This window comes from Colias eurytheme, chromosome 15 (genome assembly GCF_061535395.1).
Source record: "Colias eurytheme isolate Ceu_HAF_F1 chromosome 15, ilColEury1 Martin Lab GWU primary, whole genome shotgun sequence".
Classification (NCBI taxonomy): Eukaryota; Metazoa; Arthropoda; class Insecta; order Lepidoptera; family Pieridae; genus Colias; species Colias eurytheme.
The window spans coordinates 5,416,462-5,443,672 of record NC_142994.1 but is presented as its reverse complement, the minus strand read 5'-3'; the positions used below and the strand labels follow the sequence as shown (position 1 = coordinate 5,443,672).

General features: G+C 32.9%; 1 protein-coding gene across 7 annotated transcripts; it reads left to right on the top strand.

Moving 5' to 3' along the window:
* The first annotated feature begins 659 nt into the window (after positions 1 to 659).
* On the top strand, positions 660 to 25,249 carry Btk (tyrosine-protein kinase Btk29A). Of its 7 annotated transcripts, XR_016457499.1 has the most exons (19): positions 660 to 845; positions 1,359 to 1,515; positions 7,953 to 8,084; positions 8,746 to 8,839; positions 10,975 to 11,154; positions 15,586 to 15,656; positions 15,909 to 15,983; positions 16,291 to 16,355; positions 16,438 to 16,503; positions 16,742 to 16,870; positions 17,085 to 17,278; positions 17,984 to 18,155; positions 18,895 to 19,060; positions 19,732 to 19,827; positions 20,084 to 20,225; positions 20,551 to 20,684; positions 21,285 to 21,445; positions 21,548 to 21,603; positions 21,917 to 25,249. XR_016457499.1 is itself a non-coding variant. In XM_090109782.1 (17 exons), exons 2-17 carry the CDS (start codon positions 1,366 to 1,368, stop codon positions 21,384 to 21,386), a joined length of 1,968 nt encoding a protein of 655 aa, XP_089965908.1. In that variant the 5' UTR covers positions 660 to 845; positions 1,359 to 1,365; the 3' UTR covers positions 21,387 to 21,601. The 7 variants fall into 7 exon arrangements, 1 of the variants encoding a protein (XP_089965908.1); XR_016457500.1 differs by lacking the exon at positions 21,548 to 21,603 and having other exon boundaries at positions 21,285 to 21,547; positions 22,289 to 25,249; XR_016457498.1 differs by lacking the exon at positions 21,548 to 21,603 and having other exon boundaries at positions 21,285 to 21,547; positions 21,939 to 25,249.
* The last annotated feature ends 1,962 nt before the right edge of the window (positions 25,250 to 27,211 follow it).

The window sequence follows — 27,211 nt, the reverse complement described above, 5'->3', positions numbered from 1 at the left end:
TAATGTGAGCACAAATGTTAGTTTTATGGAGTTTTCAATCGAACGTGCTATGATTTTCAATATAGCCAATTTGGATTAAATAATACCTTGACCACATTATTTTAGGTGCCGACAGCGCCGCGTCTACGGGACGCCTTTCGTGGTATATACGCTATTGTAGTATAAATTACTTGCTCTTTGGATGTTAATAAACCAAAGACGTTTTAGCTACTAGCCAATATCCAAAATTACTTTCTCTATTATAATAGAACTTAAAATAAACTGTGCACCATGGCACAAAAACCGGTTCGAGTGGGAGCGCTCTTCGTTCCAACTTGTCTCTTTCTAACTAGGTGACCATGCTCACAAAAATAATAATTATAATAGGGACAGATTGATTGAAAAGCGGGCGTATAAACGTCCAGTAAATACTATATTGATGATACGCACAAATGATACGCTACCTTTATGTATGTAATTTAATGTATGTAAAAATAAACTTAAACATACATAGTGTACGGGTACGAGAATTTTATAAATTAAATTTTATAAAATGTAACATGTGTTTTTTTTATCTCGTCCCACAGAGCAAGAAATATAGTATCGCTTGCGTCTAATATTATAATATAGTCTATGATATAAAAGTACCAACCTTACGAAATTAGTTTCGTCAGGTTTTGTGAATTTTGTGAATTGTTGTGTTGTGTTTTGATTTATTTTGAAGAACAAACTAAAAAGTTTTATGAAGTTGTGACTCGAATAATCGATCTAAAGAAAAACTTCCTTTCATTGCAATGTAATTTGTTAAAAGTGATGTTCTAAAATTTATTATTTACAAGTGCTATGTTTATTTTTTAAAATTTTGAGTAAGTAATAGTCACAATTGAATGTTATCGTACCGGTTTTACTTTATTAAATTAAGTAGTCTCTATGCTATGAATTCTTTACGTTCGTGGTCTGAATTTTCATCGAGATATTAAATTATATTTTCTTTCACTTACATGCATGTTGAAACACGATAATGAAACGCCCTGTTCTATTCCATATATGTATTTATGTAGGTACCCGTAATTATGATTTAAAATTAACATTTTAATTAATTATAAATTTGTGTACCTGTTCAATCAAATTTATTAAACTTAATTCTCTATAGTTAATTCCCTGATGTATATTTTTATCATGTATAATATAAGTTAAAACTCCCTATAAAAGTTATTAAAGAACTCTAAAAATAAATATAATTAAGTTAAACAAAGCATTATTTTTTTAACCACTCCTCTTCACTACTCTTTCTACTGTATGTACTTAGATTGTAGATAAAAAAAAGTATGTAAGTAATGTTTATAATAAAAGTATGTAATGTTAATAACTTTATTTAGATTAATAATGGCTGCTACAGAGGAGGATGAAGTTATTCGAGAAACATTTATGGTGAAGAGATCCCAGAATAAGAAAATTTTTACACCTATCAATTACAAGGAACGCTGGTTTGTCCTCACTCGCAAAGCACTAATCTACTATGATTCTGATGGCCAAGTAAGTAAAGTACTATTTAAAAAGAATATTTAACTTATGACAAAAGAGACTCAGCAATACCTAGTCCAATACCTAAAATTGATCTTTTATCACTTATTGATCAAAGAACTTTCTAATGTGATAATTAAAATTAATTTCTGAATTATATGAAATGAAGCTTGCTTCATAGAGACTTTATAAGAGCAATTCAAACAATATTATGTTAAAAAAGTAAAACAAAATGAATCTGCTCCGTTCCCACATATGATAAGCACATGTCCTATCACAATGTTAGATGTTTATTTGTACTTATTTAAGTAGACGTAGAGTAGAGTAGTAAGACTGACATTTGTCAGTCTACACAATAGTAAGATTAAATATTAATATATAATGGCAATTTAAATGTAATTTTTATAAATCAACAAATAAATGTATGTAAACTGGTAAATTTTAAAAATATGTATCTTGACGTTTCAAAAGTGCTTCTCGAAGAAGTCTAATTGAATAAATAAATGTTTGAATTTGAGTTTGAGTTTGAATAAATTATTAGAATTAACATGTACCTGTAATGTCTACTTTTATGCTAAATTACCATCATTGTCAGGCGGACTACTTAGTGAATGTGTATGGAACCGTTGACATAAGAAATTGTGCAGTTGTTGTAAATGTAAAATTGTAAATGTTTTTAATTACTATTTTATATTTCTTATAATTTTGTGTAATAGTGTTTCTTTGTAAAAAGTGGTAGTTATGTGATTTCAACAACTAATCAACAAATTTACCTAGCTTGATCCTTATAGAATAAGTTTTGTAACAGAAATTATTTATGAAATGTTAAGGATGTAAAATCGGGGTAGGTATGCTACACAATATATCTGTCCAATTAAAATGATCTGTAATTTATTTTTGTAATAAACTGTTTGTCTGTTTTTGCTGTCTAAGGATTTTGTCTGAATATTTTAGAGGTAAGTCAGTATTCAATTAAAACTTAAATAATGGTAAGATATTTTTTAGATTAAAAATGTAATTTCATAAGATTTTTTGAGTTGTGTTGACTTAATGTCCTATGGCCTCCCTTTTAGTTGTATTAATGTCCTACTAATATTATAAATGCGAAAGTTTGTGAGGATGTGTGTGTGTTTGTTACTCTTTCATGCAAATACTACTAGTCTTCTTCTTCTTCTTCTTTGTTTATGGCCTTCCCAATCCCATAGAGGACGGATTCTGCCAATGTCAAGTGTCATGTGTGCACAGATCAAAATTGATCGTTTATTTCAATTACTACGGTTATAATGTAGTAACTTGTTGCTCTGTGCTGAGGAAAAATCACGGAAGAGATTGAGCAGTTCAAATGTTGGATCAGTCTTACCTGGTATACTGAACCGATTACAATGAAATTAAGCACACATCTAGAGGGTAACTTGGATTAACTCATAGGATAGGTTTTATCCCGGAAATCCCACTTGACCGGGAACTATAGGGTCTTTCTTTGTAAACGCGGGCGAAGCCGCGGATGGAAAGCTAGTCTAACAAAAGATTCTATTGTCATTACCAAGTCATGCAAAAATGAGCTAGTTCTATAGATTTACCAGATGAAATATGTTTCTATTTCCACCAACAATTTCCACTATGTTTGTGTATGTACAATGTACATATACACAAACAATATGTACAATGTACATTGTACATATTGTAGTAAGTATGTGTAAAAGCTCTCTCGTGCTCATCCATAAAATAAAATTATTTATTAGTAGGTGAGTTAGATTCAGGTCAATTAGATAAATCAAATAATATACAAACATTTGAAAAAAAAAAAAGAATTGTGTAAGTAACTAATGTGTGTTCACATGTAAGTTTTTCAAAGGATCAAGTTATTTCCTTCTGGTGGTACCAGTTTATTATGGACAGATACATTTAAAAGAAACTGGCTATACAATTTCCCCGACTTCACCCAGGCTGAAAAAAATAGACAATAACAAAAAATGAAAATATTTTTAAGATCAGATCAGAACTCCGGAAGATTACTATAATTAATTACCTTGTTAATAGTTAGTTAGTTGTTAATGTAGCAAAAATTCGCAAATTGCTGATCGCCAGCTAAGCGGGTGCGATGATCTGATGAACAGTATATTGCACGCCTCATAAACGAAGCGTTGAGGTGGGTACTACTGTCACTTCGCGCAAAACATCTGATTTTTCAAACTTAAAATGTCTTTATGTATCATACATTGCACTTGTAAGATAATACATACACACACATATTAAGAAAAAACACTATTTTTAACGTTCATGATATTTTTGATGTCATTTTTGTTATTTAACCCATTGACCACCGTAAGGCCCGATCGGGGCGCGACACAATAGATTTTCTATTGTGTCTGTGATTCCGAGGACTGATGGATTAAACTAGTTAAAAAACAGTTTAAAAAAGTTCTGTCTTGGACGTCCGTGTGTCTGTATGTGCTGATCCTTTTTCTTGTTAACACGATAGCGACCGAAATACTTTACTAATCGAGTCTTTTTTTTTCTCTTACGCTTGAGTATGCTCAGGAATAGAACCCTTTCATTTTTCAGGGTCTGATTCGATGTGGTTTAATTGTTATTAAATAAACAAAAATAATAATTAATAAATATTAATTAAAAAAAAAAAATATGAGGCGTGCACTTTTGGATTTTCCAAATTATTGCACGCCTCATAAGCGAAGCGTTGAGGTGGGTACTACTGTCACTTCGCGCAAAACATCTGATTTTTCAAACTTAAAATGTCTTTATGTATCATACATTGCACTTGTAAGATAATACATACACACACATATTAATAATATAAGAGCCCACGACGGCCAGACTTTCCTTTCTTTCGGAAAGTTGAAAGTTTCACTGTATATGTCTCCTATACAGATAAGAACGACCAGCGACTATCAAGTTTGGGTTGTGGTTACTTTGGCAGGAAACAGGTAGTGAAGGTGTATAAAATAGTACCTAACTTTCATTATAGTTTAAAAGCTAAATTTTATATATGTTACTTGGGGACCTATAAAAAGACATTACCTTAAGAGCCAGACAGTTTACATGGTTCTTACATCTAGCCAGACACATTTAAAAAATAACTAACATATCATCAAATTCACATAACTACCTAAAAGCGTAACAAATATGAAATAACCCACTAAAAACATTAGTTAACTATAATTATTAAAAAAATAAAAGTATAATATATAAGTAATTAAGTTATTACTTATCTTTTACTTAGACTTATGTTGATGGAATTTCACGTATCCCGATGACTTTTTTATTGTGTCATCGAGATACGTGAAATTTCATCAACATAAACCCCCGTAAAAGATAAGTAATAACTTTATTACTTATATATTATACTTTTATTTTTTTAATAATTATAGTTAACTAATGTTTTTAGTGGGTTATTTCATATTTGTTACGCTTTTAGGTAGTTATGTGAATTTGATGATATGTTAGTTATTTTTTAAATGTGTCTGGCTAGATGTAAGAACCATGTAAACTGTCTGGCTCTTAAGGTAATGTCTTTTTATAGGTCCCCAAGTAACATATATAAAATTTAGCTTTTAAACTATAATGAAAGTTAGGTACTATTTTATACACCTTCACTACCTGTTTCCTGCCAAAGTAACCACAACCCAAACTTGATAGTCGCTGGTCGTTCTTATCTGTATAGGAGACATATACAGTGAAACTTTCAACTTTCCGAAAGAAAGGAAAGTCTGGCCGTCGTGGGCTCTTGATCTATAAGAAAAAACACTATTTTTAACGTTCATGATATTTTTGATGTCATTTTTGTTATTTAAACTAGTTAAAAAACAGTTTAAAAAAGTTCTGTCTTGGACGTCCGTGTGTCTGTATGTGCGGATCCTTTTTCTTGTTAACACGATAGCGACCGAAATACTTTACTAATCGAGTCTTTTTTTTTATCTTACGCTTGAGTATGCTCAGGAATAGAACCCTTTCATTTTTCAGGGTCTGATTCGATGTGGTTTAATTGTTATTAAATAAACAAAAATAATAATTAATAAATATTTATTAAAAAAAAATTATGAGGCGTGCACTTTTGGATTTTCCAAATTATTTTTTAATATTCTCTTCGACATCTTTATTCAAATTTTTATTTTGTTTTATATAATAGTTGTTACCCACGGCTTTATCCACGTGTTCAAAGGAAATTCTCCTGGGAATTAGATGGTAAAAAAACTAAAAAATGTGACTCTCAAATAAAGTTTTTATTAACAAGCGCATATCTGGAAGGGTATCGATATGTAAAAGCCCTCATGTAGGTAGTTAGTTTCCTATCGTTAATGTTAGCGCATCAGTAACCTTTCATCATTATATTATGTGGTGATGCTGCATGCATGTCTATACATCTATACATCTATACAAATATTATAAAGAGGAAAGGTTTGATTTTTTGTTTGTTTGTTTGTTTGTATGAATTGAATAGGCTCCGAAACTACCTTGCAGATTTGAAAAATTCTTTCACTGTTGGAAAGCTACATCATTTCTGAGTGACATAGGCTAGGTTTTATCCCGGAAATCCCACGGGAACGGGAACTATGCGGGTTTTTTTTTGAAAACGTGGGCGAAGCCGCAGGCGGAAAGCTAGTGTCTTATAACAGCGTAGTTATCATTATAATTAATAAATCCATGATAGCTGTGAAAAGAAATCTGCTTTAGCCTGTATCAAGTCAGATATTTATTATCCTGTTACTTAGATGTTTTTTTTCGTTAGATAAACCATTTCGATTTTCATTTTTTAACATTTCGACAAAACCATAATCGCCTATGTACGGGATAAATTACAAGTTTAAATTGCAATGCTAATCGATATTGCGATCAGCAACATAAAACTTATTCATTGGAAGTGTCCCTCCGTTAGTTAGGAAAAAATCAAATGCAACGTAGGGAGTGAGAAATATTAGGGATCAGGGAAGGTTTGGATGGGGTCGGACGACGCATGCGTGCATTGGGCGTGTCTGCTATACGAAGCAGGTTCGCCGGCAGTTCAGCTCCGTTGACCGAACTTCTCCCGTTCATCGCCCTTTCTTTCCGGTAAAGATTTTACTCACATAATACAGAATACATTTTTATTTCCTTAACATGAGTTTTTACATTCAGTGATTCTTATTTTTTTCTCTCACTAACATCCATTCAAAAACGAAATAATTAAAAATCAATCGGAAAAAGTTTGTTCTTCGCCACCTTACGAGTAAAATTGCGTCAGGATAATTTTTTTAAGTGACAAAAATCCGAGTGAATCGTTTCTTTATTTTTAGTTGAATCAATCATCTCATTGAGAGCATCATCTCGGTTTTATAGATGCTACAATGCCCACCGGTAAATATCATTTGGCGTTTTTGGCCTTTGATATAACGTGTAGGTTGGTGTTTTTATTTGTTAAATAAGCTTTCGTTCCATTAGGAGACGGAATTATGAAACACCTTTTATAACGTATAGCGGTAACACTAAACATATTTAATAGTTCGTCCGTATAAGGTATTACGTAGTATTATAATGTTTCATGTTGTTCTTAATGTAGTTTAAATAATGAACGTAGAAAGTATTGTATATTTTTTTGTCCAAATCAAATTAATTAATTTGGTGCATTTTGATTTGTTGTTTTAAAAATGCATTCGTCGATGCAGTGCTCTTCGGCTAAATTCGTAAAGAGGGAGAGAGGTCCCTATGCGATAATGTATGCTCAGGCAGTCCTCACGCGGTTCCTGTGTGAACAGTTTTAATGGAGTGCCCTCCCTCACACTTGAAGTGTTTGTAAAAGGCACCCTCTATTCGGCTCTACTGTGTTGTGCCAGCACACCTTTTAATAGCGTTGTTCTTTTGGGAAGTGTACACTTTGTTGGCAATTTTCTATCTAAAATGTATTATTAATTACTTACTTTTTCCTTTGCACGTTTGGATCGAAAATTACCTAGGTATACGCTTGTTAAAGCGTTATATTTTATCATAACTATTTACTTTTTATTTTAAGATATAGTATAATGTCATTAATATCGTCCCATTTTTACAATTTTATGGGTTAAAGTGGAAACACTGTAAAACTCAGTAATCTCATCGAATCGCTCATCCCGATCGGAAATAATCTAGTTACGAGCCGTGATTCAGGAAATGCGATCTGTCAGATACACCCGACATGGAAGCCGATCCATGGTCATTTATATCGATTGATTGGGTAAAACTTGAAGGGATAATTTGCTGGTTTGTCTATTTTGACTGTAATTCATGAAAATTTTATTGTATTTAGATGGTATCTAACGAAACTTTATAAAAACGTATTCTTTCACGAGAAAGGTGCATAAATTTTTATGCCTTTCTGAAATCACATCCAGGAACATCCTATTATAATTTCTGTAACACTCGCATTAAATTCAGTGACGTTATTCGCATATATATACAATAATGTTATCTTTACACAGAAACGTAAAGAGCGTGGGCGAATATCAACAGAGACCATACACACGGTAGAGCAAGCGCAGCTGGGCGAGTTGAGCAAGCAACTGCCGGATGGTGACAACGAGAAGAGTCCGACCTACAGATATCCTTTCCAGGTAACTGATGCATTATACGCAGCATTAGAAATTTATTTTCGTAACGCCAAGTTGAAATGATGGTAATTTTACTACATGTGGATTGTGGACTAATATAAGCCCAATTTAATAAACCAAATTCTTATAATGGTATGTGGTGTATAGTTTGGTATTCTAATAGAAATAGAAGAGTAGCCTAGATCGTTTCTAAACTACCTACTCCTAAAATGATTGTAATCAAACCCGTTGATATAATATTATCGGTTGAGACTAAAAAATATCCCAACTTGACAGAGCATTAAAGGAAGATTTTAGTTTTCATTCGTCGACGCAAGGAAACTCAATCAGTCGAACAGATGTGAAATGCATCTGTCCAACATGCAAGACACAAAAAAAAAACTATTATTTTCCGACGTTCAATTTCAGTTGAACGTGTTTAAAAATATAATACGTAATTTACGATTGTATTTGTTTTCTCAAAAAAAGGTCCATTTTGAAAGTAGAAGAGAACTTACAGCAAAGTTCGATTTATAAATACGAGTCCATGTAATTAAATAAGGCCGCACAGACTCCGCGGGTCGGAAATGCCGATAATTTTTGTCCGCAAGCTATACATATTAATGTACTCTGAATAGGGTCATGTTTGTATACGATGACATAACATATGGCAGATTGTGCACAGGTGGGCTACACAGAACAGAACACAGACTACACGTTGTACCTGGCGGCTCGGGAGCATTCCGAGAGATTGAGTTGGATACACGACATTAGAACTGGTTAGTATTTCATTTATTCTAAATAATTCTCAGATACATGATTTTTTGCCTAAAATTTATACTATTTGTAATAAAAACCCGTATTAAATCTATACTCACGAGGAATAATAAAAATAGATAAAAATGATAGACAGGCGGCGGGCTTTGAAATTGAAATTAGTTGAATTCATCAGGTCTATATCGACATTTTTTTTCTAATTTTATAGCCTTTGTAACTTGTATTGTTTACTCCAACTTAAAATTAACTAGAGTTCTTAGAGTAAACATTTTTTGAAAATAGGCAGTGTACATCTTATTTTACTTAAACATTAGTCTCGGGGTCCAAAACCACAACATGGAATGTTAAATTGTGGTGACTCATAAGCTATTCCTACAGTTGTCGATAAAAAGTCACCTAAAAGAGATAAAAAACGTATCAGGAAATTACAACACAATGACCAAATAAATTTTGCAGTTAAAAAGATAATTATGTTATTAAACATTATATCAAATGAGGGTGTGAAATAACTATAGTTATCAAAAGGAAGACTGATTATTCTTGGAATTTAGCCATTGAAATATGATAATTTTTTTCGTTAATTCAAAGCGTTGAAATATCAATTTAATTTTATAAAGTAGGTTTAGAGTGGTGTTAAAATTGGATCTCGTTGCATATAAAATGTGCCCCTAATGAGCTTTATTAAAACCGTTGTTAGTTAGCTTGAAACGCAATACTGAAAGCAAAGAGAATATAAGTACATAATTAAACATCTCTTATCTTTCACATAAATTTAGTTGATTTTTATTTGCATTGTTATGTAATTTATTGTGCATGAGACGTGTACTGGTAAAACTGGATTATTAAATTAATTGAGGCTACTTTGAAATTAAATACACCGACAGAACCAGGTGCTTTTGAAAATAAAAGGCCGACAAGATTGGCATTTAATAATTTTCTTTTTCATTTTAATTTAATCGAAATGTTGTTCAAAGATAGGCATCATGTCTATATAAATTTTACTAAACATGTACCTACAAAATTCATAAATAATTATAATATTCGAACGTATGTTACTAAACAAAAATATTTTAAGAAGTCACCAAGTGATGATACTGTATAATACTTAGTCTGCCAGGACGCATATGAATTTTAATGGGAATTGAACGCTTCACGGGTTTGATATCTATGTGGGATAGAAATGTATTTGCAACAGCATATACATTAGTTATTAGATAGTTTGAAGAATTGTGGCAGCAATATCAAATAATTTGTTTGAAGTTGGATATGGCACTAGTAATATAAAGTAATGAGAATGCAAAAAATAAATTCAAATACAGTTTTGTTAGAAGTGATTGTAGGTACTTTTCCATCTTTGTCTCATTTTACTAATGGATCTCTTGATTGAACTATGTGTTGTATGGTGTTCCATGAACTCGTATTTTAATTGACTTCAAAAAAGGTCGCCTTCATATTACCTTTTCTTCGATGTTTCTTCGTTGACCAATTTGTGAAGACCACCTTGAGACGTTTTTATATGTTATATAAATTATATAGGGAAGGAACTGATATCTTAAATACACGTTACTTACTCAGTAACTTAGCAAATATGCCAGTCTCGAACAATTAATTGCTTAAAACCTAATTCAGTTACCACCTAAATTTAAGCTCTCAGGTTAGGTTAAGTATTTGATTGAATGAACGAATTTGAATTTGAAGTATATAGTGTGCATATCGCATTTGATTGAATGACTACAAAAAATAGGAAAAATTATTCAATAAACTGCAGGCAAAGAAAAGAGCTATTGAAACAAACCACTAATCATTTTATTAAAAAGATCTCATTTTATTTTAATTATTGATTTTTGAAGTGAAAACTTCTTTATCGGCGTTAAGCACTTTTTCTGTAATGGGTATAAAATCTTAAACTCGCGCCAGGACACGTGACCTGATCGAAAAAGCGTAAGACGGATTTTTTTTAGCCCTTATATTCCATGCGTAGGACGGATACCATTCCAAAATATCAAACATGCTGAACGTTAATAATCAAGTTTTCACTTCTGCCGGCACTCCCGTCTTTTTTTTATTATTATTTTATTTTACCTCAAGATAATATAAAAGTTAATTAAGAATTTGAATTGGAATTGTATGTACGTAGTGTGCATATCGAACTCGCGCCGCGCCCGCTACCACCCGGCGGTGTGGTCGGCGCGCCGCTGGGCGTGCTGCGACGCGGAGCGGCGGTCGGCGGCGGGCTGCGCGCTCACGGCCGTGTGGCCGCTGCCCGAGCCGGACCTGCAGCTGATACTGCACGAGCAGAAGCCCAACCTGAGCTTGTGTGAGTATGCTTGTGTTAAGCCTTGTTTCCGCTTGAGCATGCTCAGGCGAATGAGCGGCTCATTTGGCCGAGCCGCTCTATCGCCTGAGCATGCTCAAGTGGAAACAAGGCTTTAGGGACAATATTTATTTATTGAAGTGAAACGTTTTTTATCGGGGTTGGAAAATAATTTAGTGTAACATTTTTCCGTTACGCGCCATCTTTTTCTTATCCCTACCCGTGATTCGACGTATTTCTGTAAAGTTGCATATAGTAAATTATTTTTTATTAAATAAGGTGATCAAGAAGTTTCACTTCTTACGTGTGTACACTACATAGTACACGCACACATTTTTTTATTTATATACTCTTTATTGCACACACAAAGTTTGACAAAATACTGCGGTCTAGCGTTGAGGATGCGGGATGTTATGTTACTATAGAGTATAGACTATAGAGCGTTACTGCAAGACATAAGTTGCAAGGGTAAGCAAGGGTTAAAGTCAAGCAAGTAAAGCAAGTCGGTTTCGGAAATGGTATTTTATCTGGATGAACTTTTGCGAATATCATGTTAATTAAATGATAATACAGAAGCACAATATTATGTAGACCGTACATCTAATATATATTATAAAGGCGAAAGTTTGTAAGGATGTATGGATGTATGGATGTTTGTTACTCTTTCACGTAAAAACTACTGAACCGATTACAATGAAATTTAGCACACATATACCTAGAGGGTAACTTGGATTAACACATAGGATAGTTTTTATCCCGGAAATCCCACGGGAACGGGAACTATGCGGGTTTTCCTTGCGGGTGTTCCTTCCAAACGCGGGTGAAGCCGCGGGCGGAAATCTAGTGCGTAAATAAACTCAAAACTTTAATTGCAATTTTTTTTAAAGATGTTTTTTAATATTATTTGTGTAAAATGTATCAGGATAGTAAATATAAATCGAGAAAATTCATTTAAAAAACGAATACAGTATAGTATATTTCAGTAGCAGCTTTTTCTCGTTGAGCGCTGAAACTTATTACAAATATCTGATGCAATATCCGGTCTTTTAAAATGAGTTCGCAGTGGAAATCGGGACTTCTTTTTATGTACTTTCACTTGTATATAATGTCTAGCTTTAAATTCGTAGTTACTTTAGTAACCGGTTCGATATGAACTTAGAAAGCACACGCCCACAGTGAACGCTTAGTGCGTATTCCCATTGTGACTGGCCTTTTTTTGTTTATCATTGAAGTGTTTTGCTTTTCCCACTGGGTCGTGAGTCGTGATGATGATTTTATTGGTTCAAGGTAAGATTGCCGTTAATGAATCGCTTTACGATAAATTGGTTCGATGGTTGGACGGAATCCTATCTTGCCTTTACATTTTGTGGGAATTTATCAGATCAAACATTTCTGAAGACAGTTGATCAAAACTCCATATGCCAAGTTTTAATAGGTATATGAGTATAGGAAGTTATTATTATGAGATAAAAGACATATAATATATGTATCTAAAACCGTTAATGACATTCCGGAAAACAACTTTTTGATTCTCAAACCGTGGCTTATATTATTTTGTGCTCTATGATATACATAATTTGAATGTTTAAATTCACGGATGAACACACTCTCAATAGAAACAATAATTATTGAAATAAACAATGTTAACGTAGAATTAATAAAAAGATAACAAACATAATATAGATAAATTATGTAGCTTATAATTTCCAATGACGTATGAATACGTTTTAAGAGGCCTACACCACCGAAACTAGCGCCACCGAACATTTTATTTTTTTACTCCTTAACCAGATCAAATTTAAAAAATCTAGCTCGGTACTTTGCTAGTATATTACTTGTAGTATTTTTGGTATTACTTTTCACTATTCTAACTGTTCATTATTCTAGAGAACTTTTGATTACCGCCAAAAGTGGCCACTTTTGGCGGTAATCAAAAGTTCTCCTAATTTACCGAATGCAAAATAATGAAAAGCAATACCAAAAATACTACAAGTAATATACTAGCAAAGTACTGAGCTAGATTTTTTAAATTTGATCTGGTTTAGGAGTAAAAAAATAAAATGTTGGGGGGGCGCTAGTTTCGGTGGTGTAGTCGCCTTAATTTAAATGTATAGCTTAAGCAAATATCCTTAATATTATTGTTTATCAATTTAAAAGAAAAACTTATAATGTCTAATCCATATTGAGTTTAACTTCGGTAGAAAGGAAAACTACCTACCTACTTTAGTATAATATTATTCTTATCTTTGAATCCCAATTTTTAATCGTGCTGCTGGATATAGTTTCTATGCTTTTCTGTTCCCCGACTTCATAACCTAAATGACCTAATGTGTGCCAAAATCAAAATCTGACCCTATACATATGTCAGTCATTTAAAGTGTTTTGAATGACACGTGTCCTCATTTTTTATATTGTTCACTTTCTGAAAATGCACTTGATGTAGGTACAGTTACTTTGAGTCACATCTTAGTAATCTTATCTTTTAACGAAAACATATTTAAAAGCGAAATTAGTAAGCATATGTTACCTACCGTAATTTATTCACATAGTACATTATTAATAGCAATAACAAAATTCAAATGAGCTCTTGTGGAAGGCTGGCGTAAATTGTATAATCAAGATTTTCGTCGACGTAGGATGTTACGTCACTTTTCATCATATAGGGTTTAGAGCATGCATGAAAGGGACGAATTGTCGCATGTGCCTGTGCATCGAATAGTGAATGTAGGCCGTATGCGACCACACTCGATGCCTTCTGTTGCTCCGGTGATAAAATATTCACTATAAATAACTTGCTCCAATGATTTTGAAAATACGGAATATTGAACAGATTTATGGTTAAATATTAACTATTGCATAAACATCCTATCAGATACTATTACAAATTTTATCTGGTATGGGATTTATGTCAAGCAGACATTTCTTGAAAATGGTCTCTTAGATGCTTGTGATCAGGATTTTTGTTGAGTATTTAAAAAGTATCTCTTATAAAAACATGCGTTATTCAAAACATCAAGGTTATTTGAGACTAGATTTATAAATATGGTCAAATAAGAGTAAATAACATAGCATTTAAAAATATGAAAAAGGTCACAGTTCAAAAATATATGCCACAAGAATAGTATCCAAATAAAAAGTAAATATTAAAGTAATTGCCTTCACGTTTCGGCGGGCAAGGTTTTATTGTGTATCTCGCTTTAGCTTCGATACGGTACATTGACACGTTACGTTAAACGTCAGTCGTGAATGTCGCGCGCGGACGTCCGGTCGTCTCGCTGCTCCCATGTTACAAATTAAATCCGAAAACGAACCAATGGTTACCAAGAAAAAGTCTAAGATACCATGTCTATCGTTGTCTTCGTTCCTCCCGGCGTTAGAGGGTACGGTATATTCGGATGACCTTTTTTTTACGGCCTCCAGCCACCGGTTGCGTTTGCGTTCACTCGTTTCGCTGCACTCACTTTCTTGTCTTGGTCAGGTGTACTTAATGTAATGAGTTTTTATAATGCCAACTACAATTTGGATATTCCAGTGCTTGTGCTAAAAATGTCATGCTATTTTATGTGCTTTATATTTGATACATAGTGTAAAATCAACTTTATGTTGTCGTGATCGTTCTAGTGGGTGTTTAATTATTTAATTGTAAAATATTTTTGTGTTGTCTTTAAAAACCTGTTATGAGTGTCGGTAAATTTGTTAATTAAGGTTTTTATGATATTAGTTATTACGAAAAACCATAACAGGTCTTAATATTTAATGACCAAAAATTATTACAAGAATTTAATAGTACTTAAATATCATGCTTTAATAATTATGATGTTGTTATGGCAATAATAATAAAAATACATTATGAACGGTGTCAACATCAATATAAAGTAGTTAGCTTAGTACTTTATAAATATAAATATTAGTACATGTATAACACAACCCTGGTACTAGAAATTATTAGAGCAAGCTATGTATATGCAAGAAATGTCACCATGGTTGTATTATAATTAATTAATATAAACCCACGCACGGTAAAAGTTATCGGTAATCGTTCGTTACCTAGTACTTTCTCTGTTGCTTCGATGATTCATGCATCTTACTGGGTCATATTATACGCAACGATAAATCTGTGCTTACAAAACATACTGATTAATATTTCACTTTTTAACGAGTGTATTGCGTAAATTATAACTGTAGTTCTTTGAAACCGAAAGTTCAGCATAAAATAAATACTAAAGATCGAGAGGTTTTAAGGAAAATTATGCGTTTATTTTTCTGTGAGAAAAGATTTATTAACAATTTGACATTGTATAAACTTGCAAATAAATATGATGATAAGTTTTTTATGCTATTTAGTCGTTTGAAATCAAGTAACAACTAGATAAAATAATTCATTTAAACGTTGAGTAACTAAAGAATGGTAATATTGAAATTTTCTTTCATTAGCGGTCACGGCGGCTGTCACAATGCCCGGGGGAGGAAGTGGTCCTCCCGGGACGCCCTCGGCTAAACCCAAAGTAAGTTTCCATTCGAGCCATATAAAAGAAAATTATTATACCGTTATAAACGCATGACTTTGACTTTATTAATATCCTATGGTTTTGTGAACACTCTGTATTTCATTCTGTAGTTAATATTGTAATGATTTTCAAATTTGTCCTGAGTTTTAGATCTTGTTTTCTCGAGATGTAAACTATTTATCTTACCTCTCTAGTAAACTTATTAAGTATAGTATATAAATTATATATTATGTGCATTTATTTTTTCAGGAGAAGAGAACAAAAGTAGTTGTAGCGCTATATCCCTTCAAAGCGATAGAAAGCGGCGATCTTTCCCTAGAAAAGGTACCGTATATTAAAATTTACTTAATTTACAGTTTTTTTGTTATTAAAATATTCGTAAAATTCATCAACGAAACAAAAATATCGAAACGCTATCGTAAAAGTCATTCGTTTTCGTGTTAATAACGAACACGTAATATAAAAGTGTTAATAATTATAATTTTTTTAACGCAATTTATTATAAATTATTACAATAGAGATGTGTCCAACGTGTATATTTTATTAAAATTCTAATAAACGACATTATAGGATTATAAAAAGAGACACAAGATGTCTATTAATATTATTAATTCCCTTAATTATTTGACAGGGTGCAGAATACGAAGTTATTGATGACTCACAAGAACATTGGTGGAAAGTAAAAGATGAGAATGGGTATGTTTTATATTTAATCACTTTATTTTTTAATCTTTGACATTAATAATTTAATGTTTATATAATTTATTTTTAATTACAGATTAGTAGGATACATACCAAGTAATTATGTAAAAGAAAAAGAAACCATAGGATTACAAAAATACGAGTAAGTACAATACTCTTTAACTTTAGAAATATTATTTCTTATGAGATATATGTATATCTATAACAATATCAATACCATAAAACTGAAAATAAGTAGGTAATATAATTTATGCCTTAATTTGCTTGTAACAGTCCATTATTGAAAATAAATCATGGTAATATTTTTTAGCTACAGAATAATTTATATGTCATTTTCTGTTTTCCTTTAATAATTCATACTCATTACTTACGCATTGCAGATGGTATGTAGGTGAAATGTCTCGACAGCGAGCGGAGTCAGTTCTTAAACAAGAGGACAAAGAAGGGTGTTTCGTTGTTCGAAACTCTTCAACCAAGGGCATGTACACGCTCTCATTATATACCAAAGTGTAAGTATACAGTATCGGATTAGATAAAAATGTATTGCAAATGCCAAGTTTGTGATTTAAAGAAAAGTTTAGACATTTTTATTGAATTACAAGCTGGAATTTTGCATTTGAATAACGATTCGTCGTTAATAACAACCAATAACAAATTACTAATTAGTTTTCTTGAAATGAAATCATAACAAATGAGTTCTCATCAAGTAATAATGTTTTCCAGAAACCACTCTCAAACAAAACATTACCACATAAAGCAGAACGCGCGGGGTGAATTCTATCTATCGGATAAGCATTGCTGCGCTAGTATCCCGGAACTGATAAACTACCATAAGCATAATAGTGGAGGGTTGTGTTCGCGGTTGAAAGCTACGCCTTGTGACCGACCTGCACCGCCTACTGCTGGGCTTTCACATGGTGAGTACTGTACTTTATAGGACACACTATCTACGTTAATTGTATGATAGATATAGCACTAGGAGCAAGACGTAAGTGAGTCCCCATCCGCCGAAAACAATGCACTATATAGATGCACGTGCCGTAGTGGAATGTTGCTTAAAATAAATGAAAATTCAACAGTTAGAATGCGTGCGATATGCGTCACCTTAAGACTCACATAAGTGCATCTGTGACCCAGGCCAAAAAAAACTTACACTCACATATACTTACACTAAGAATAATTGTAAGTGTTGACAAAATGTTTCCGACATCAGAATAAGCTACAAATTATACTGCGAATTTTACCAAATTCATCACAGTAATTTACATAGCACCGTACCATTGCTCCATTTCATGGTGATTGCATACTGTCAAGTGTCTGTATTCTGAACTGGACCAAAAAATATGTATTCCAAATTATACAACCTTCTATAAATATAACTTTGGAACGATTTGCCTCCTGCGGTGTTCCCGAACCACTACGACATTGGGGCCGTCAAGAAAAGAGTTTATTTGTCCATAAAAGGCCGGCAAAGCACCTATAACACTTCTAATGTTACAAGTGTTTATGGGCGGTGGTGACTACTTAACATCAGGTGGCCCACCTGCCCCTTTGCTTGCTCTGACATTAAAAAAAATTATATCCCAATTTTTTCCAACCTATAAAAATACGGTACATTCCAGACAAATGGGAGATCGATCCATCGGAACTGGTATTACTAGAGGAGTTAGGCGCGGGCCAGTTCGGCGTGGTGCGGCGCGGCAAGTGGCGCGGCCGCATCGACACCGCCGTCAAGATGATGAAGGAGGGCACCATGTCGGAGGACGACTTCATCGACGAGGCGAAGGTTATGACGTGAGTGTTGTTTTAATACGCAAATTACGTGATCAGTGGCAGCCGGCAGGAATTTTTACCACAGGACAGTTCATTGGCATATTTTGTAAAATTAAATTGTAGATGATTTCAAAGGGTAACTGGAGTTTCTTGCCGGTTATTCTCCATAGATACTGCTTTCCGAATCGGTGATAAATGTAAAAAATATGTAATTACGATTCAAAAGTGCTTCTAGAAAAGTCTAATTGAATAATTAACTGAGTTTGTGTCGAGATTTTATTTTATGTGGAAATTCGAATTTTAATTTATTTTATTTATTTAACACTTTTATTACTTAAATGTACTTTCATTAAAAGGAAAAAAAATAATAATACTCATACAGCTTCATTTTAGAGTGATCTGTACTAGGCGACACCTTAATTTTTTTGGCCTTAATACATAATTACAATGGCAATCGAGAGCCAAATAATCCCTATCAGTTAAAATAATATTTCACAAGTTACCCTATATTACAGAGAAAAAAATTGGTTGTCTGTAAAGTCGGTTTACTGACGATAGTAGAACGTGATAACGTCCGATTGTGCTTCTTTGTCGCTCGTTCCTCGCTCTCGCTTGCACTTCAAGCCTTACGGAACGCCTCAGAGCGAGGTATCGCCGCATGAGTCATGTTTTTTCGTGCGTGCAGCCGGCTCTACGAATTATAAGACGTTGTCACGTCAAAACAAATCCCTTGTTAACCACGTCATATGTTGTTTTCCAGCAAGCTGCAGCACCAGAACCTGGTGCAGCTGTACGGCGTGTGCTCCAAGCACCGGCCGATCTACATAGTGACGGAGTACATGCGGCACGGCTCGCTGTTCAACTACCTGCGCCGCACCGCGCCCGACCAGCTCGGGCCCGCCGTGCTGCTCGACATGTGCATACAGGTGTTATAACATTATTTGAAAGGAGAAAGAAATAAAGAAAGAAAAAAAAACGGGTTGCACTCCGGGAGTGCCGGCAGAAGTGAAAACTTGATTATTAACGTTGAGCATGTTTGATATTTTGGTATGGTATCCGTCTTACGCTTTTTCGATCCTGGGTGTCCTGACGCGAGTTAAAGTTTTTATACCCATTACAGAATAAATGCCCAACGCCGCTAAAGAAGTTTTCACTTCAAAATAAACATGTGTAATAGTTGACCTGCCGGACGGCCGCAGAACTACAAGTACTTCTAGAAACTCTACTTTGCCAAACTATTAATTAATATATACAGCGACCCTTGAAACTAAGCAATAATTCCTTTCATTCGTAATAATCTTCGTTCTGCGCGTATGCATTGCACTCAAACAGACATTTGTCGGAGTGTGATGGTGCCAGTGAATTTGTACGCATTTATCGATGTAGGCCGAGTTATGGAGGCCGTCTCAACCTATAATACGTAATTTAATCGCTTTAGTAAAAAGTTGTTTCTTCTTCACTTTAATAATCTTTGTAGTATACATAATATCGATATTTTAAAGTCTATTTACGCCTCTCTGCATGATAAGAAAATTTTATAATTTTAAAATTATTTAAATTGTGTTTCTCCAGAGTCTGTATAAATTATTTGTTACAGGTGTGCAAAGGCATGTCATACTTAGAACGACATAACTACATTCATCGGGATTTAGCCGCTAGAAATTGTTTGGTAGGAGATGAAAATGTTGTTAAAGTGAGTATCATTTAAGTATACTATAGTCATTATCTATTAATATAATTAATTGTTTGTAAAATTATGTTTAAAATATAAGGAAAGAAGGAATTCTGTAATATTAGAGAAAGTAATGAAATTGAACACAATCTCTAGAATAATTATTTAAGAAATTTATTGCCTTATTTCAATTTTACGTTCTTTTTATATTTATTTTAAACAATTATAATTTGTGTATATAATTAATATTCATTAAATTAAAAACCTAAATTTCCAGGTAGCAGATTTCGGTCTAGCACGATATGTCCTCGATGACCAATACACGAGTTCGGGAGGTACTAAATTTCCTATAAAGTGGGCACCTCCAGAAGTTCTTAATTATACGCGATTTTCCTCTAAATCCGATGTTTGGGCTTTTGGTAAGTAAATCACTATCATTACATAGTATAAAACAAAGTTGCTTTCTCTGTCCCTATGTATGCTTAAATCTTTAAAACTACGCAACGGATTTTGATACGGTTTTTTTAATAGATAGAGTGATTCAAGAGGAAGGTTTTAGTAATTTATTATGTTTTAGACAAAGCGTACGAAGCCGCGGGCGGAAAGCTAGTATATTAATATTTGTTATATTTAATTATACACATAGTTTAAAGTTTAGAATAAATATCAGGCGCCTCGAAAATCTTGAATCACCAAAGTGCAATCTTTTATGGCCAATAAATAATAACACTATACATTTTACAGGTGTCCTAATGTGGGAGGTATTTACATGTGGCAAAGTGCCATATGGTAGAATGAAGAATTCTGAAGTTGTCGAAATGGTACAGAGAGGTCAGGTGCTGGAAAAACCCAAAGGATGTTTGAATGAAATATATAATGTGAGTTTTAAAGCTTAACATTTTAACATTTTCCGTAATTCTTTATAAGAGAAGATTGAGGCTTGAGCTACATTTGTCCTAAACAATTGGATATGCAGTTGTGTATATGAAATTGTTTCCAATCCAATTATGTATAATATTTTCTTACCAAGGCGTAAAACAGAATTGACCTTCGATTATATTTTTATCAAAATATATTGAACTCAAGGTTAGTGTCTTTTCTCCATTATTTTAAAATAATTGAAGTTGATATTCGATATGCGTTCATTTATCAGTCTGTTTTTCTCTCACATTTTAATATTTTCACTTTCAAGATAAAACTCGTCCAAACTAATAATCGCATACTCTCCTAGAATCTCGGATAAATATAATCCTACTACTATTATAAAGGCGAAAGTTTGTAAGTATGGATGTTTGTTACTCTTTCACGTAAAAACGGATTTGAATGAAACTTTACCACAATATAGCTTATACATCAGAATAACACATAGGATAGGTTTTATCCCGGAAATCCCATGGGAACGGGAACTATGCAGGTTTTCCTTTGAAAACGCGGGCAAAGCCGCGGGCGGAAATCTAGTTCTCTATAAAATATTGCAGGTAATGCGAGCATGCTGGCGGCACGCGCCCGACGAGCGGCCGTCGTTCCGCGCGCTCAAGGAGGAGCTGGCGCAGGTCGCGCACACGGTGCTCGCCGACTGACTGCGCCTGCTGCTCTGCCTGCTGCGCCCCGTGCACGCCTCTCCTGCCTAGGGGATAAGGTGCACTTTCCCTTGTACGTCACCCGTTTGAGATCATGTCATCGCGCTTGTAAAGACCCGTTTTAAGTGCGGATTATACGCCTTTATTGCGTTTGAGTTAAGGTGCACTTTCCCTTGTACGTCACCCGTTTGAGACCATGTCATCGCGCTTGTAAAGACACGTTTTAAGTCATTGAGATAATAGTACATACTACGTATGGAGGAGACACCACGAACAAAATCTGTGCGCCATTTTTTTAGTTTTAAAAATTATTATCTAGTTAGGTACTTACCGATGTAAGTTATTCCTTTGCACTTTTCCGTATTATTTGTGCAATATCGTAACACACACGAAGGCATATTTGATGCGTTTCACTTTAAATCAAATAAAAAATGAGCGTGCAGTTACGCCATATGGCGTATGTTGAGCGGAACATAAGTGATGTAGGCGGTGTCGTCTCCATATGTATATCTCAATGTTTTAAGTGCAGATTATACGCCTGTTTGAGTTAAGGTGCACTTTCCCTTGTACTAGACCCGTTTTAAGTGCAGACTACACGCTTCTATTGCGTTTGCGGTAAGGTGCACTTTCCTTTGTCCGAGACCCGGTTTACATGCTGACTTCACGCCTCTATTGCTTTTGAGTTAAAGTGCACTTTCCCTTGTGCCTCACACGTTACAAGTGCAGACTAAACTCTTTATTACGTTTGCGTTAAGATGCACTTTTCCTCGTACGTTAAGCGTTTGAGACCAAGACATCGCGCTTGCAGAGTACACGCCTCCTACCTAGGCGATAAGGTGCACTTTCCTTTGTGTTACCCGTTTTAAGTGCAGATTATACGCCTCTATTGCGTTTGAGTTAAGGTGCACTTTCCTTTGCGCATTTCCCAACTCGGGACATATCATTGTGCTTGCGGAGATACGTCTATAACAGCTATAAGAAAGCACATGCTAAGTGTATCCTCTAAATGTATGTTATGCGCACAGTCAATATCTCATATTAATTTTGTGATAAAATTTCGTAGCGAAAATAATATCCTCATATAATCCCGTGTTAACTCACACACATACTTATACACATCGCACATCTACTTTATTACAGTAGGCTGATTTAAAGTGCCTGCCTCTCTAGCACATATTTCATCAATGGACCCTAAACAGTACACGTATTTAAAACAAATTGTTCAACAAAAACAGTGTGGTCATGTTATGTTTATCACTTCCACATACTTAGCAACTGTCCAGAACTCCTAAGTCCAGAATGGTGCCGCTCGCTTGCAGAGTACATGTATATAATATAAACGAAAATTGCATTGAAAAATGTGTACGTAAAATAAGTTTAATACGCAGCTTTAGTGTTTTTGTATGATCATACAGCAAAAGTGCAAATTTTTGGTCATATGTATTGTTACAGGCGAAAACGTTTTTGTTTTCATCATCGGAAAAACATAACTTAAAATTTTGCGATGAATACGCAGCTAATTTAAAAGTGCAGCTGATAAATAGTCAAATGTCTATCGCTTGAAAATTTATATTAACTTTCATATACTGCATTTATATACTCTATTACTTTTTATCTTATACGTGTACTTTCATATCACGATGACTTACACAATTAAAAATGAACGTAAAACATCGTCAAAATCAATCCTAGTTTTTTTTACACCACTTATTCAAAACAATTGGTGTCATTTTTCGTAATTTTATTCCACTTTCATAAACTGCTAAAATATTAAAGTGCAATGACTGAAACGCACATTCCATTTAATTAGGAAATAATGGTTAATGATGCGTTAATTAATTAATATGTATTACATACAAATGCAGCTGACACATAAACATGTATAAGATATATATCTAAATACATATAATAAAAAGTTTGTTGAAATGTATATATTTTGATACAAAATGTACTTTATAATAATAATAAATTAGGGAAAAGCTTAACCGCGACTACAAAAAATACCGGCCGTCCACTGCTTTCCATAAGCTCAATATCTCATCAATTTTAATAATGTCCGTAAATACTCAGTAGAAGTAGACATCGATTTTTAATGATATTACAATATGAATCTAACATACCATGATAATAACATACAACTCGTAATTGATATGACTATTAAAGTTATAAAAATTGATTTTATTAAAAATTGAAACGTAATTTCTATGTAAAATCAGCATTTTTCGATCACTAGTCGGCAACTGTAGCAAACTCGCTTTTTACATAACATTGGTAGGTATTAATTTTCAACTATAACATGGTGTACATTATTCATAATAGCATATCATTACATTGTAACTGTAAATATTGTAATAATTTAATTAATTGTAACTTAACAGTATTTAAAAAGATGCGTTAGAGATAGACTGCTTAAAACGGAATTGTTTACCTGGAACTGAATAAAAATATATTTCATTCCCATATAGTCATTTACATTCCTTTGTTCACATATTTTTGTCTCGAACTGAATTTTTCATTAAATATGATGGTGTGATTTTAAGAACCTAGTCATATTTTAGGTGAATAAATGATGTAATTATTGGCATTATACTTGGTTCCATTTACGTTTAGCCTGTAAAGGTGGATCTCACGTAGCCGAGTGTAAATGTGTAATGATTTCTATATATTTTGTTGTATTTAAAGTGGAATTTAATGAATCAAACTTTAAACTTGATTGATTTTATTAATACAGTCGATTCTTTTTTTTTATGGAATATGACATTTTAAATACCGCATATTTTAAACATATATACAAGTACAAAAATATATTTCTAAAATTTTAATGTCAATTGTATTTAGTCTGTATTAATTGTAATCGGATAAACTTTAATAAAAAATAGCTCATTGAATTTTTTCATACTGAAAGGAAGTTACCGAATTGACCAGCAAATTGCAAGTATTACATATGATTAGAGATTGTCTAATCTAAAAATGAACGCCCCTCCACTAAACTTAATTGTTTCAATGTGTGAAGACAAATAATTATTGAACCACTTTATATGTGTGCGCGCGTCGATTCTACTGCAAACTTTGACTCTCGCGCACTGATTTGTCAACTAATCGGGCGATCAGTTCAGGTGCCTAGCATTGTATGGCGGGGAGAGCGCGCTATGTACGGAATGACACGTCCGTTCTGTCGTGCATCGCGTCATTTATGCACTAGTTGGCCAACTGGTCCTGTCGTTCGGGCATGGACTGGACTGGAGGACTGAGCGACCAATGAGGCAGACCAATTTGTGTGTATTGCGTCTATACACGTACTTTGAATGTGAGCGTAAACACAGTGGAGGGGCGTTCATTTTTAGATTAGACAATCTCTACCGTTATTTCTGAATATGTGTTAATTTAATAATTTTAAAATTATTTTTACACCCATGATTTTGTTGTCATTTATTTTCATAAAAAGGTAAAATAGTGCCAATTCTCGTATCATCATAAAATGGGTAGCTACACATTCGTATTTCATAGTTTTATATCTAAGACATGCGACTGAATAATATTAATTTGCTTTATTCCTTGGTTAAATGTCGAACTAGGTCTTAAATATTTTTGTAAATAATTAAAATGCAACTTTGTTTATTCAATTTTATGTATCTGTATTTTTTGTAAACACCTGCTTATGGGATTCAAGAATCTTGTAATAATTTTATTGAATATATATTTGTTAATATTATGTTTAATTAATAATCAATATGTATTACAAGTATCGTAACAGTACAATATTTTAAATGCTCTGTTTAGTATTACTAAGAGTAATTTGCTTTGATTTGTACAGCAATTCATGTATACCTACTATTTTGTAAAATTAAATAAATGAATATTATAGATATTATTCTCGTTTTATTTAAAGATCCATAGAAAATAATGGCTAATTCTTGGTTCATCATAAGTCATATTACTCTATTGTCGACTTTACTCTTATAAGTAAAAAAAATACTGAGTAAGTAGGTAGTAAGTTCGCTTCAAAAACTCGTAAAAGATTCATCGAATGGACTTCATTTCAATGCACAATCTGTTTCAAACATTGGTTTAAACTTTTTTCCCTAAACTGTCATCAAAGTAACCCATGTTTCCAATGTTTTTTTTTAATATCATGATTATTGAGCAACAATGTTTGCTGGAATCTTTGTTGAACATTTAGTTCTGTGAAAAAACCTTAAAGTAATGGAAAAAAAAATTGCTTAAAGCATGATTCACGCTAAACCATGCCGGGAAACAAATGAAACAATATCCATCGGCGCGACATGTCAACCACTTTCCCCGGTCAGGCATGAATCACTTTATATTATAGGAATACAATGATGTTTTACCTTGCCCCGGACGGGGCACGGCCCGGTCGCGACACTGTGTAGCGTGGATCCATGCTTTAACATTTGGTTCCTTCGATAAGAATTTATCAAGCAGATTTGAGACAGATTTGTTTGTTTTTGGATAGGAATTTGTATCTCACTTCTTTTAAATGATTGAATTAACTTCAATCACTACAACATACTAAACAAAAAAGAAGCGTAGTAGAGATAATATATTACAAATATTTTATTCGTAGTGGTTGGAATTGGGTTGGAATCATTCATGAAATGGATCCAAAATAAAATTAAACAAAATTGTTGTTAATCTCATTTTTATTACTTTGACATTGTTTATTTATTAATTTTACACACACTTTTCATTATATTCTCTTACCTTTAGTAAATGATTTATTCATATTTCATATTTTACCTGTTCATGTACTTATTTTATAATAAGGAATGCAATAAACTGAATTATTATAAGTACAATATTATTCTCATCATTTTTATATACCTACATACATGCTAAATTTATATAATGAAAATACAACAATCTTAATAAAAGTATTCGATTTGAATCAGGTAACAGTTGGAATTTATAAACAGAAGTTTAAGTAATGGCACACTGACTAGTAAAATACATATAAAATTCTTATTTAAATAAGACAGACTGTGTTGTCTGATAGAGAGTAAACAGTGCTATTCTGTACCAAAGTACTTCCATCAAACAATAAAATTGATTCATTAATACAGATTTCTGGATGTTTTACTGATGCTGGGGTTACTAGTAAAAAAAAGCAACCATAGAAATGTTTGACATAGCATTGTAGTAATTTGCATTATTATTTAATAAAAAAATAATATTATATTCATATGACTGAAGTATAACAACAACAAGAAAACATAATTAACAACTTGATTATACACTAGTTAAAGTAAAAACTATGTCTTAGAACATTTAAATGAACCAAAGTTGATAAATAGCACTTCATTTTGAGTGTTGAATAAAATGTTTATAATACATATTATGCATAAATTCTACAATAATATTATGTTTAATTTGAAACTTTATTGCTATTACATATATAATATTTTGTAATGTTTGAAATTGTAAAAAGTGCAATAAAATCCTAACTGAATTTTTCAAGAATCAATTAATGTTAAATATGTAAGTAATTAGAAAGCAAACAATTCTAAATTATATTCAAATATTATATTACATATTTAATATTAACAATAAAAAGGTTATTTTACGAACATAATTACAATTGCATTATTATAACTTGAATATAATACGATTTAGATATCTACTTTGTCTGTTATTATTATATAATTTTGAGCATTAATTTTTTAAATGACTGCCGAAGCACAATATTTGCACACATCAAAAATATAGAAACATTGTTTTTACATAACTTCTTTCTGATCTTGTCAAAACTGTCATATACCGCCTTATAAAAAAATTACATTTTATTAAGGAACATTTTAAACAACTAT